Below are 12,775 nucleotides of genomic sequence, written 5' to 3'. Positions count from 1 at the left end.
TTTTGGATTGAGATCTGGTGACTGTAGAGGCCATTGAGTTTAGTGAACTCATGTTTAAGAAATGAAACCAGATTATTTCATGAAACCAGATTGAGATTATTTGAGCTTTGTGACATGGAGAGTTATCCTGCTGGAAGTGGCCATTAGAAGATGATACACTGTGGTCATAAAGAGATGGACATGGTCAGCAACAATACTCAGGTAGGCTTTGGTTTTTAAATGATGCTCAATTGGAACTAAAGGCCAAAAGTGTGCCAAGAAAATGTCTAACACACCATTACACCAGCAGCAGCCTGAACCTCTAATACAAGGCAGGACGGATCCATGGCATGCTTTAATGTTGTTTACGCCAAACTCTGATCCTACCATCTGAATGTCTCAGCAGAAATCCAGACTCATCAGACCAGGCAGCATTTTTCCAATCTTCTATTGTCCATTTTTGACTGACTGGAGTGTTACGTGGTGTGTGTCTTCTGCTTCTGTAGCTCATCTGCTTCAAGGTTTGACGTGTTGTGTGTTCAGAGATACTCTTCTGCAGACCTCCGTTGTAGCAAGTGTTTATTTGTGTCATTGTTGCCTTTCTATCAGCTCGAACCAGTCTGGCCATTCTCCTCTGACTTCTGGCATCAACAAGGCATTTTCGCCCACAGAACTGCCGCTCAATGGATACTTTTTTGGACTATCCTCTGTGGAGATGGTTGTGAGTAAAAATCCCAGTAGATTATCAGTTTCTGAAATACTAAGACCAGCCCGTCTCGCACCAACAACCATGCCATGTTCAAAGTCACTTAAATCACCTTTCTTCCCCATTCTGATGCTCAGTATGAACATCAGCAGATCGTCTGCGTCCGAAATCGCATACTTCCCTACTATATAGTAGACAAAAAACAGTATGTGACAAAAGCAGTATGTCCAAGAGTAAGGCAAAAAAATTACCTGAATGACCTTACACTTCCAGTGAGATTGTGCATATGATACTGGAACATACTTTTTTTTAGCAGCCCTGAAGTAATTACTCAAATTCAAAATAAATACAGTACTGTGCAAAAGTCTTAGGCATGTTAATATTGCAAGAACTCTTGCAGAAGAACTGCGGGAACGTCTCCAAGATGCTTGAAGAACCCTTCCTGCAAAGCTACAGGACTGTGAAAAGTACTGGCACTTGTGTTAAAATGCTGTAAAGTGAGAATGCTTTCAAAAATACAATCACAAATTGAATTTATTTATGATTTAACTTTTATTAACTAATTCAAATCAATATATGGTGTAACGACCCTTTGCGTTTAAAACGGCTTTTGTCCAGGTACACTTGCGCATAGTTTTTCAGGCAGCTTCGCAGGAAGGTTTCTTCAAGCATCTCGGAGATGTTCCCGCAGTTCTTCTGGATTTAGTCTGTCTCAGTTTTTTCTGTTTCTTCATGTAATCACAGATGGACTCGAAGATGGTGAGATCAGATCATCCTGGCTGTTGTCAGACTCTTTGTGCATACACAAATCTCACTGGATTATTACAATTAATGGCAAAAATTATTTTTGGAAATGTAAACTGATATTTCCTACCACTGTCTACATGCCTAAATGCATTGAGTTTCCGCCATGTGATAGGCTGATTAGATATTTGTGTTAACCTGCAGTTGAACACATGCACCTAATACAGTGACGTGAGTCTGTGGTACCATATATAATATTTATGAAATGTATAAATATTTTATTTCTTACTGACTAAAGAATATAAAATAAAAATTGTGGCTGTTTTTTATAAGGTGGATATTTTGCCCTAAACACAATAAGTCTGAGGAAAATTGTGTAAAATTAAAACACATCTCATGTGTCCTCCAGATGTTGCACCACACATTCTGCCGCTCTTGCATAAGAACAACCTGCTGTGTTGAGAATAGTGACAGGTCACCCTGCCGCGTGCGTGTGGAGGCGACTGAACGTTTCAAACAGAGCTTAGCTGAGAGTTGGTGGCTCTTTTGTGTGCCAGTCAGACGATTTAATGAGCTTATGAGTGGTAATAACACCTGCATTGTTTTTTATGACCCTTCCCACAGACAGTGTGAATACCTTTCAGAAAGCTCATAAATTCACACAATAGATTAATCTAAAGTAGAAGCCCCGTTAAATCACTGCTCTATTGCAGTGTATTGATTTACTGCAGGTGGTACATGTTTCCGTGACTTAAAACGGAGACAGCTGCTCATTTCTGTCATGTAGTGTGTTCTCAAAATCTTGTGAAATAAGTCACATTATATACTTTTTTACAAAAGCTTTGAAATGTAATTAAAGTGATTTAAAGTCCAGGTCAGTTAGGTTAAAGGGATACTCCACTTTTTTGGGAAATAGGCTCATTTTACAACTCCCCCAGAGTTAAACAGTTGAGTTTTACCGTTTTCGAATCCATTCAGCCGATCTCCGGGTCTGGCGGTACCACTTTTAGCTTAGCTTAGCATAGATCATTGAATCGGACTGTACCATTAGCATCTCTCTCAAAAAAATGACCAAAGAGTTTAAAACTTGACTCTTCTGTAGTTACACCATGTACTAAGACCGACGGAAAATGTGAAGTTGCGATTTTCTAGGCTGATATGGCTAGGAACTATACTCTCATTCCTGCGTAATAATCAAGAAACTTTGCTGCCCTACCATGAGTCCAGCAGGCGTAATGATGTGACGCAGCGCCTGAAAATAGTCCCCAGCTCAGTAACTTCCAACGTGACCGGGACTAAGTTTGTCTAACCTATTCGACCTATTTTCAGGCGCTGTGTCATATTACGCCTGCTGGACTCATGGTAGGGCAGCAAAGTTTCTTGATTATTACGCAGGAATGAGAGTATAGTTCCTAGCCATATCAGCCTAGAAAATCGCAACTTTACATTTTCCGTCGGTCTTAGTACACGATGTAACTACAGAAGAGTCAAGTTTTAAATAGGAAAAATATCTAAACACTTTGGTCATTTTTTTTAAAGAGATGCTAATGGTCCTGTCCGATTCAATGATCTATGCTAAGCTATGCTAAAAGTGGTACCGCCAGACCCGGAGTTCGGCTGAATGGATTCGAAAACGGTAAAACTCAACTGTTTAACTCTGGGGGAGTTGTAAAATGAGCCTATTTCCAAAAAAAGTGGAGTATCCCTTTAAACTAGCAAACCGTAGGAAGATCGCTTCATGTTCTGAACACAGAGTTTCTATTAAATGCAAGTCTCCCATAATGTTGTTCCTATGTAAGGCGGACATTTGGGGTTTTTCCAGTCAGAGCTCATATAGACTACTTTAACGTTGTCTGTCTTATATTTTTAACCTTTTAATTTCTTTAATCATTTAAACATTTAATCAAGAACTATTTAAGTATCTGCTATGTTGATGGGCTACAAACTGAACGACTAAAAATATGAGGAGAGGAAAAACCATTGTATGACCGTTTCATATGAAGTCTGGTGACAGCAATAGTTGTATTTTTGAACCACATGACCTCCACCCTGTACCCTCACAGCTGGAGGTAACTTTCCCATGTCTGCAAGAGTCGGATGGGACACAAATGAACTTTTAGGTGAATATGTTCCTGGCTGCAGTGTTTTTATTAGTATTATTTTATTGTGACAAATGTGTTTTAATCGTTCATTTACATGACAACAGCAGTTTGCAAACTTCTGAAAACAGGATTCAAAGTGCAAGTTTTTGAAAACGACACCATTATAGTCTACGTGTAAAATAAACAACAACAAAAAAAAAAACATGAATTTGTGAAAATGGTGACATTGTGCGCATGTGGATTATGTAGTGTTTCTTTACAAAGTGATATCCCCACCTACTGGCCTGGCATGAATAATACAGCGCTTTTAGTTGATTTCTCAGATTTTTGTGCAGATCGCTTTGACAATATTGTCGCCTGTGTGCAAAAAACGCAAAGGAAAAACGTTTCCCTTTTTAGTACATCTTTGTCGTGTAGCCTAAACATACCCTTAGTAAATAATGTGTGTATGAAATCATTGTGAGACTGATTCTTTATGTATGTTTAAATTATTATACTACCAAATATAGTAAGTACACTGCCTTTCAGAAGTTTGGGGTCAGTAAGATTTTTTTTTTTTTTTTAAGTAAATTATTTTATTCAGCATTAAATTGATCAAAATGGACAGTAAAGACATGAAATGTAACAAAAGATTTATATTTCAATTGCATTTTAATAAAATAAAATAAATTATGTTCTTTTGAACTTTCTACTCATTAAAGAATAATGAGAAAAAGAAAATTAAACATTAGAGAAAATATTTTCAACATTGATAATAATGAGAAATGTTTCTTGAGCATCAAATCATTACATTAGAATGATTTCTGACAGATCATGTGTCACTGAAGACTGGAGTAATGATGAAAGTTCAGCTTTGACATATATGGCATTTAGTTTTCATATTTTCGATCAAATAAATGCAGCCTTGCTAGCAGAACAGACTTGCTTCAAAAACACCAGAACCCCATAAAAAATGTTTTAAAAGATGATCAATAAGCTATGACAACATATGTTTTTACATTGCTTTAACTCATCAAAATAAGTTAAGCAATTTTTTACTTTTTAGCTTTTACTAAGTTAGCTTTTACTAAGTTAGCTTTTACAAGATTCAACAATTTTTTTTATGCAATTTAGGTTGAAATTACTTAAACATCCAAGTAGATTATGGCAGCATTTTTATTTTAATTTTTTACAGTGTACTGCATAGTGCTCAACAGAAAATTAGTAGGCTGTATTCAGTGCGCACTGCGCATTACACCAGTTGGGTTGGCCATTCCAAAGATAGCAGACTTCTTATAGGGTAGTGAAGAGTTAAAAGGTGTTCTGGTGCGTCACGCAGGTGCCTCTGCGTCTTAAATTTCAAAAGCATTCGAGAAGTTAGTGTACCCTTATCTGCTACACTGAATAAAAAACAGTGGCTATAGGCTTCGTTTTCAAGTGTTTGAAATGTGTAATAATAGGGTTGAACCGGCAACCTATAATCTCCCAGCACTGATGAACGTCGCGCGCGGATCGACCTCTCTTCCACTCCACAAACCTCTTGAACGGATCACACGTCCTCCACTTCAGCCAGGGTCCTCACTTACTTGTGCCCTATTTTACGCATTGTTTTGGCGGTGACTGCGTAGCTTTTCGACCACTGGAACGTTACCTTTTTCGAAAGGACTTTTTTACTTTATCGTGTGGATATGTGGTGGATGCTGTTTCCCAGATGGATTTGGTTTTTGTTCGGACACTTCTGCGTCTTGCGTTTGGATTTGCGCGCGAGAGCGATGCCAATGACTCTGTCCAAAGTGGTTTATTCTCACGCGGGAATGTGTCCGAACGAGATGAACCCGAACCTGTGGGTGGATGCCATGAGCACCTGCACGCGCGAGTGCGAGTCCGACCAGGTGAGTCCAGCTGCTCCATTCCTACGTTTCTCTCTAGCACATGCTATCAATAAAAAATAAATGCACCATGTAACCATAGTAATAAAATAATAATAATCAAATAGAAATAGTTTTACAATTTCTAGATAGGTAATGAAACTGTTGTAACGTGTGACATCAGCAACTGTCTAAATATAGGTCATTTTTATTCATTCATTTGCAGTGTATTCATTTAGATTTGTAACTATCTCACATAACTTTATTATTTTGCCATAAACAATAGTTAGCATGGTGCCAAATTGACCATGATAATCATAGTACACGCCGACGCATATTTGCTATATAATTGTCACTACAGTAAAACTGTTAATGTGGCATCATTATAAACAACTGACATGAAATTAGAAAGAAAAAACAAAGACGGTTTTACTAATTTATCACGAACTGTAACTCTAGTATCTCTTATGGTTGGCATGGTAAATTTGATCGAATTTATAATCTTACTAAATTGACCATGGTAAGAAAGCATAGTTTTACAGTTATTGCTGCTAATGTGGTATAAGTAAGTACTGTCATCAAAAAGAAATTAAGGAGAAAAATGACTAACACTATAAAATTAAAAAAATAAATATATATATATATATATATATATATATATATATATATATATATATATATATATTATAATTACACTGTCTGGAGATATAATTTTTATATGAATTTTTTGATTTTACTGTTTGGCTGTTACCATGGTCATTTTTGTAAGGGTGGTTTTACAGCATTCACAAATGTCATGTCATTGTAAAATAGCATGTTTTTTATAAGAAGTTACTGTGACACCAGAAAATGTCGAATTCAATATGCTTTAAATAATTAATAAGTTATTCTAAAAGAATATGCTTGAACTCCTAATCATCTGCATACATTTTATTATTATTTTTTCTAATTGTTTGAAATGACTGAAAAACATGATTTTTTTATTAGATTTTTTAACCTATGCTAACAATAAAACTATCAGACAGCATCAGTCATGCTTCTACAAACTTCCACATTCCTAGTTATATCCCATTTTTGTTCTTCCAGGACTGTGAGCCATTCGAGAAATGTTGTTCAAATGTTTGCGGACACAAGAGCTGCGTGGCTGCCCGCTACATGGACCTTCAGGGCAAGAAAGGTCCAATGGGGATGCCCAAAGGGGTCACCTGTGACAAATTCATGTGCACCCAACAGGGTTCGGAGTGTGAAATCTGGGACGGACAGCCAGTGTGCAAGTGCCGGGACCGTTGTGGACGAGAGCCCCATTTCACCTGTGCCTCGGATGGCATGACATACTATAACAAGTGCTACATGGATGCTGAGGCTTGCACCAGGGGTGTCACCCTCACAGAAGTCACCTGCAGGTACCACTTTAGTTTGTCCAACACCAGCCCTCCCCCAGCAGAGACCACTGCCCGGCCAACCACCGCCCATCTTGAGACCACTCCCATGGACGTTCAACGTCCCAACATGGTCAGCAACCCAGCGCACCACATTGTGTTTGTTGGCGAAACGGCCAGCTTCCTCTGTGAGGTGACAGGAAAACCGAAGCCGGCAATTACATGGGAAAAGCAGATTGAAGGTAAAGAGAACACTGTGATGCGACCCAACCACGTGCAAGAAAATATAGTGGTTACCAACATCGCCCAGCTGGTCATATACAATGCCCAGGTCCAGGATGCCGGCATCTACACCTGCACTGCCACGAACCAGGGTGGATCTGCGCAAGCCCATTTCCCACTTTCTGTGGTCCCTAGGGAGCAGGCCAAACCGGAGCCGGTGATGAATTCCACACGCCTACCTGCTGAAGAGTGTCTGAAAACACCTGATATGGATGACTGCGGCGAGGAGAGTATGAATTGGTACTATGAAGCCAAGCGCAACAACTGCTTTACCTTCACGTACAGCCAGTGCAACAAAAACCGAAACCATTTCGATTCATACGAATTGTGCATGCTGTCCTGTGGAGCGGAGCTTGCAGCACCTTGCTCCCTGCCCAGCGTACAAGGTCCCTGCAAGGCTTACAAACCACGCTGGGCTTACAGCCATGCGCTTAAGAAATGCCAGTCATTTGTTTATGGAGGCTGCGGCGGCAACGAGAATAACTTCGAGAGCAAGGAAGCCTGTGAGGAGATGTGCCCCTTCCCCAAGACCCACAACTGCAAGCCATGCAAACCCCGGCAGAAGATGGTCCCCAGCTTCTGCAAGAGCGACTTTGTGGTCTTGGGCCGTATTTCGGAGTTGAACGAGGACCACGATTCCGGCCACGCGCTCATCACGGTGGAGGAGATCTTGAAGGATGAGAAGATGGGGCTGCGGTTCTTCGGGCAAGAGCCTCTGGAGGTGACGCTGCTCAACATGGAATGGAACTGTCCCTGTCCGAACATAACGAGAGCCGAGGGACAGATGATCATCATGGGGGATGTTCACAACGGCATGGCCGCGCTGCAGCCCGACAGCTTCGTGGCCACTTCCAGTGTACGGCGTGTTCGCAAACTCCGTGAGGTTATCAACAAAAAGACTTGTGATGTTTTAAAGGAGTTCAGCAGCACAAAGTACTAAGGCGCTTACAATACCTAAATCTCTGGACGCCCTAAACCAAGGGTGTTAAATCCTGCTCCTGGAAGGCTACTTTCCTGCAAAGTTTAACTCTAACGCACCTTCCTGTAAGTTTGTAATGATTCTGAAGACCTTGATTAGCTGGTTCAGGTGTGTTTCATTAAGGCTAGATCTAAACTCAGCTGGAAGGTGTCCCTCCATGAGTAGGTTTGGGTTCCCCTGTCCTAAACCAACGTGCCTGCCTCTCACCTGCTTTTCTTCGTGAAGCAGACTCACTCGCAAACTTGACTTGTAGTTTCTACAATCATATGTTGTGTTTCTGCCGCAGCATAAAGCTGCTTGAATTATCCATAGAGAGATGAAATATGTGGATTACACTGTGTGAATGACACATAAACATGCTTATATACTAGATGATTTCATACGAAAGTATTACCTTATTTACATCTACATGTTGTAGTGTGAGTCCACTGTGTAGTTTTAGTTTGACTAAAAATCCACAGATGTTTTTATTAAACTGTCTACCTGTCTCAGAACAAATGCCTTTCAGGCGGTTACTGAAAATGAATCTTCAGTGGAAACAGGCGGTTAAACATTACTAACCTAAAACTTTATTTATACTCCATGAAGATTTCATTCAAGCTGAAGTGTGTAATTTTTTCGAAGACGGAATAAACCTCGTCTTAACATGCAGAGGCAATTTTAAGTAAATTGAGTAAATTACCTGGTACACATTGCTTATTTGTTTGAGCAGCCCGGCACAGCGACATTGGCTAATCCAGTACCGTAAGCTTATGTATGGATTCTGTTTGTCTGACCAATGAGAGTGTTTAAGAAGCCTGTGTGTATACAGTCAATTTTGCAATTTCATTTGCCGCAAAAATTACACACTTCACCTTTAATTATGAACCCATGTCATTCAAAAAGTAAAAAAAATATGACGTTAAATACTCTTGCACCTTATTATAATTCATAGTCTTTCGTATCTGTAATCGTTGTACTTTGTTCTGTCTATTTATGCTTTTACATTACTACCATAAATTGAAACAAAGGTAGTCCTATGTACGTGCTTTACAAAGTATGTTACGTGTTTTTTGTCAAACCATACAATGGCAAACATATAATGAGATTATAACTATTATTTTATGAGCAGTTGAAAATGTATTAAACGTTTATGGAAACACACCAGAGAGCCGATTAAAGAAATTTTTCCAATCAAATCCTGGACCTTTTCTTGCAAAACTTTCTGCATAGCTAGGGTTGTGGGACTTCATGAGGCGTTTTTGAATGAGCTTTGATAAGGGGGGACATGCTTTATGATAGAACAGCGGCCCCACCCCCCAATCCCGATGGATTCTATTGTCGGTCAGTCCTGGCCTTGGTTCTGGAACAGGTCACATTCCAGCTGTTCTTTGGTGGGAAGTGTTGCGGCTAAGGGGGGTGGGGGGCCAGTCTGATCCCTTGTGTTGTGTCTAGGTCTGGGACTCTCTCCTCGGCTGCAGACCTTTCATGTGAGAACCTCCGCCTCCCCCCAGCCGCCCGGCCCTCTCATCTCCCTAGCTCCAACTCCAGCCAAGCTGTGACCCTGCATGGGAGGGGAGCCAGCACACACACCACTCTCTGTTTTAAAGGCACGGCTTTGAACTTTTGACTGGAGCTGGATGGGAGGGAGAGGGATAGCACATGCTTTTTCCCTAGGGTGGGCCTCCGATGGCTGCTACCTCAGGCTGGCTGACAGGGCCTCATCCATGACCCCGTAAGAGGCTAATGAAAGGAATGAAAAGAGCGAGGGAGAGAATCAGAGGTAGGATTGGCTTGGGGGTGGATGCTGGGAATGTAGAGTGGGGAAGTTTCATTAAAACTGTTGACAAGTGTCAAGTGAAGCACTCAGGCTCAAGTTCAATGGGCAAAAAAAGAAAGATTGTTGTTTTCTAGTTTGCTTAACCGTTAGTTATGAATGCTGGATGTTCACTGAGCAACACTGTAAGTGCATGTATTTGAGGGAACAAAATTTATGTTTAAGAACTAGCCATTGAAAAGACCGTATCAGTTGGGCGCTAATCTGAATATTTGAGGGGACGTGTCCCCCTTAAAGCCATGGGAGTTACAGCTATTGATAAGCATCTCAATCTCAGAATAAGTTTAATATGACCTTTACATCACCAAACCAAACTCAAAGGCAAACAAGAGATGATGGCACAGTATTTTTGCTCTCATGTTGCTTTTGTATTCCTTAGATATATGCTGCAATGGTAATCAACCCAAAATGTCTTCCTGTAGCTTAACAGGAAAAGCAAGGTGCTATAGCAAGATCATATATTAAAATCCTGGATATCCTGAATGCAGTAAGTTGCTTTGTATAAAAGTTTAAACGCAGGCTATGTAACATTTAAGAAACTGTTAGCAACCGTTCAATGTGTTTTGTCAGTAAGAAAGACTTCCTTGTGAAATTTTCCTTCTAAAATGTACCATATTAACCATAGTTTCTGACAAAATATCTTAGCTACTAGGTAAGGTTGTTAATTTTCTGTTAGCTAAATGCTAACAGAATCTCCAGACAGTATAAGAAGTCAACAAAATCTGTCCTTGTCTTTTCTATTTTTGCTGATTGTTACCACAGTTTATGGTAGTGTGGCAGTAATTGTAGTAACTAGGGCCTATTGTTGCCATTGTACATTTTGATTGTTTGGCAGATTCACTGACATCTACTGGTCAGCATTGGAAGTTATTACTTTTTAGAAAATACACTATTATTCAACAAGGACGAATTGAATTGATCAAACGTTAATAGTAAAGACGTTTATAAAATAGATTTCGGTTGCACTTTATTTTACAGTACGTGTACTTGCATGTACTTACAATGAACTTACCTTAGAAAATACTGGGTGATATAAGGTAACTACATGGGTTACGGTTAGGTTTAGGAGTAGGTTCATGGTTAGTATCTAGTTATTACGCAGTTATTGTAATTACTATAAGTGCATCGTATTAAGGCTGTACAAAATTATACAATCAATAAGTTGTGACAACATGTGTTTTTACATTGCTTTAACTCATCAAAATAAGTTCAGCAATTATATATTATATAATACAAGATTCAACTCATTTTTTAAGTCTGCTTAATGTAACTTAAGTTGAAATTACTTAAACATCCAAGTTGATTGTAGCTACTTAAAAATTTAAGGCAGCAACTTTTTTTACAGGACAATACAATAAAGTGCTACCAAGATTTCTATTACAAATAAATGCTGCTTATCTTTATTCAACTTTTTATTCATCCTGAAAAATTTCTCACTTTCCATAAATCTATTAAGCAGCACATCTGTTTTCAACATTGATAATAAAGTGCTGCAGGGCTAACATGTTTTTGTAGGCCAAAACCCGGAAATTAGTTCGCATTTTAGCATTTCCTGTTCCATCCCACAGGAATCTCATATCCCAATATTTTTTTTAATAGGATTTTGGTTAAAAGCCTGAAATAGGGTCTGTGGTGAACGCAATATATTTTCATGTTTTATTCTATGACATTAAAACACATCAGTAATACCCCACTATTTTTATTTTTTTTATTTTACTGTCTTTAAAGCTTTTACTCATCTTGTAAAAGCTAACCAGTTGTAGTAGATTGTTGACATTAAACGTCGCAGTTTCAGAGATTTTTCATTTATTTTTTATTTTTTATGAAATGTTGTCAGAAGGTGATGGTCGTGTCGTTGAAGTCGAGCGACGGTGGTGTAGTTCGTTCGTTTATATCCTTATAGCTTTTATTTCTGGCAATATTTAGGCTTCAAAATTCATAAAAGTTGTGTTCATTTGTTAAAATGATCTTGATGGACAAAACGTATAAGTATCATAAATGTTTGTTGATTACATGCAGAGCTTATTTTCTGCAATAATCCAAAAGCCAATGGTAAAATCCTTTTCCGTTTTTGTCGAGGGAACCAGTGTGATGCTAACTTCTGGGTTGGTCTACAAAAATACGTCATCCCTGCAGCAGTCTGTAAGAATAAATGCTTCTTGAGCACCGAATCAGCATATATTAGAATGATTTATGAAGGATCATGTGACACTGAAGCCAGAAGTAATGATGCTGAAAATTCGGAACAAGCTGTCCCCCTCGACATCTGTGGTGGGTTATTATGGTCTTCATTATGGTGGACTATCAGGTACAATTTCAGCAGAAAGCAATTGGACTTTTAACTGATTTATCCGATGATGGGATTTTTTGCTATTAGGATGAGATTTGCGACGGCATCTTTTTTAATCATCTTGACCCCTGCAGTCTCGCCTCGAAGGGCCTCATGCACTTAACAGTGTTCAAGTACTTCTGCTACAGATTTATCCTGCTTCCTTATTCCTGGTTCCTCAGAAGTCACTCTCATGGAGGCAGTTTTCTTTGGTGTCCACTGATTTGCGTGCTCTGCTCTGACAGGGGAAATTGTTTCTTCTCGAAGTAAATTATGCAAATTAAATGTTTCATTCCATATGCAGAAGTGGGCGTGCATATGGCCCATTCATACTGGGAAGAGGTTCCCACAGCGATCAGGAGTCTAGTGACGTCCCGTATGGTGTGAGTCCCCAGAAGTAGACAACTGATGTACAGCATCTAGAAACAAGACCAGTTACTTTCAACTAAATGTATCTGACTGAGTACATTAACTTGCTGTCTACCATATATACTGCATACTCTTGCTAGGCTGTTGTTGTCAATAATAATTAGTTCTTAAGTGACTTTCATGGTTAAATAATGGTTAAATATTACCAACAATTTTTTAGAGAATAGTATGTGAAAGAGTATG

The 12,775-nt window shown here is 39.2% G+C and overlaps 1 protein-coding gene across 1 annotated transcript; it reads left to right on the top strand.

Moving 5' to 3' along the window:
- Nucleotides 1-4,873: 4,873 nt before the first annotated feature.
- wfikkn2a (info WAP, follistatin/kazal, immunoglobulin, kunitz and netrin domain containing 2a) lies at nt 4,874-9,209 on the top strand. The gene is made up of 2 exons (XM_082163027.1): nt 4,874-5,402; nt 6,465-9,209. The coding sequence occupies exons 1-2, from the start codon at nt 5,199-5,201 to the stop codon at nt 7,977-7,979; spliced, it is 1,719 nt and encodes a 572-aa protein (XP_082019153.1). The 5' UTR covers nt 4,874-5,198; the 3' UTR covers nt 7,980-9,209.
- The last annotated feature ends 3,566 nt before the right edge of the window (nt 9,210-12,775 follow it).

This window comes from Leuciscus leuciscus (genome assembly GCF_965113295.1).
Source record: "Leuciscus leuciscus genome assembly, chromosome: 1".
Classification (NCBI taxonomy): domain Eukaryota; kingdom Metazoa; phylum Chordata; class Actinopteri; order Cypriniformes; family Leuciscidae; genus Leuciscus; species Leuciscus leuciscus.
Note: the sequence above shows the minus strand (reverse complement) of the source record. Positions and strands in the feature narration are given on the sequence as shown.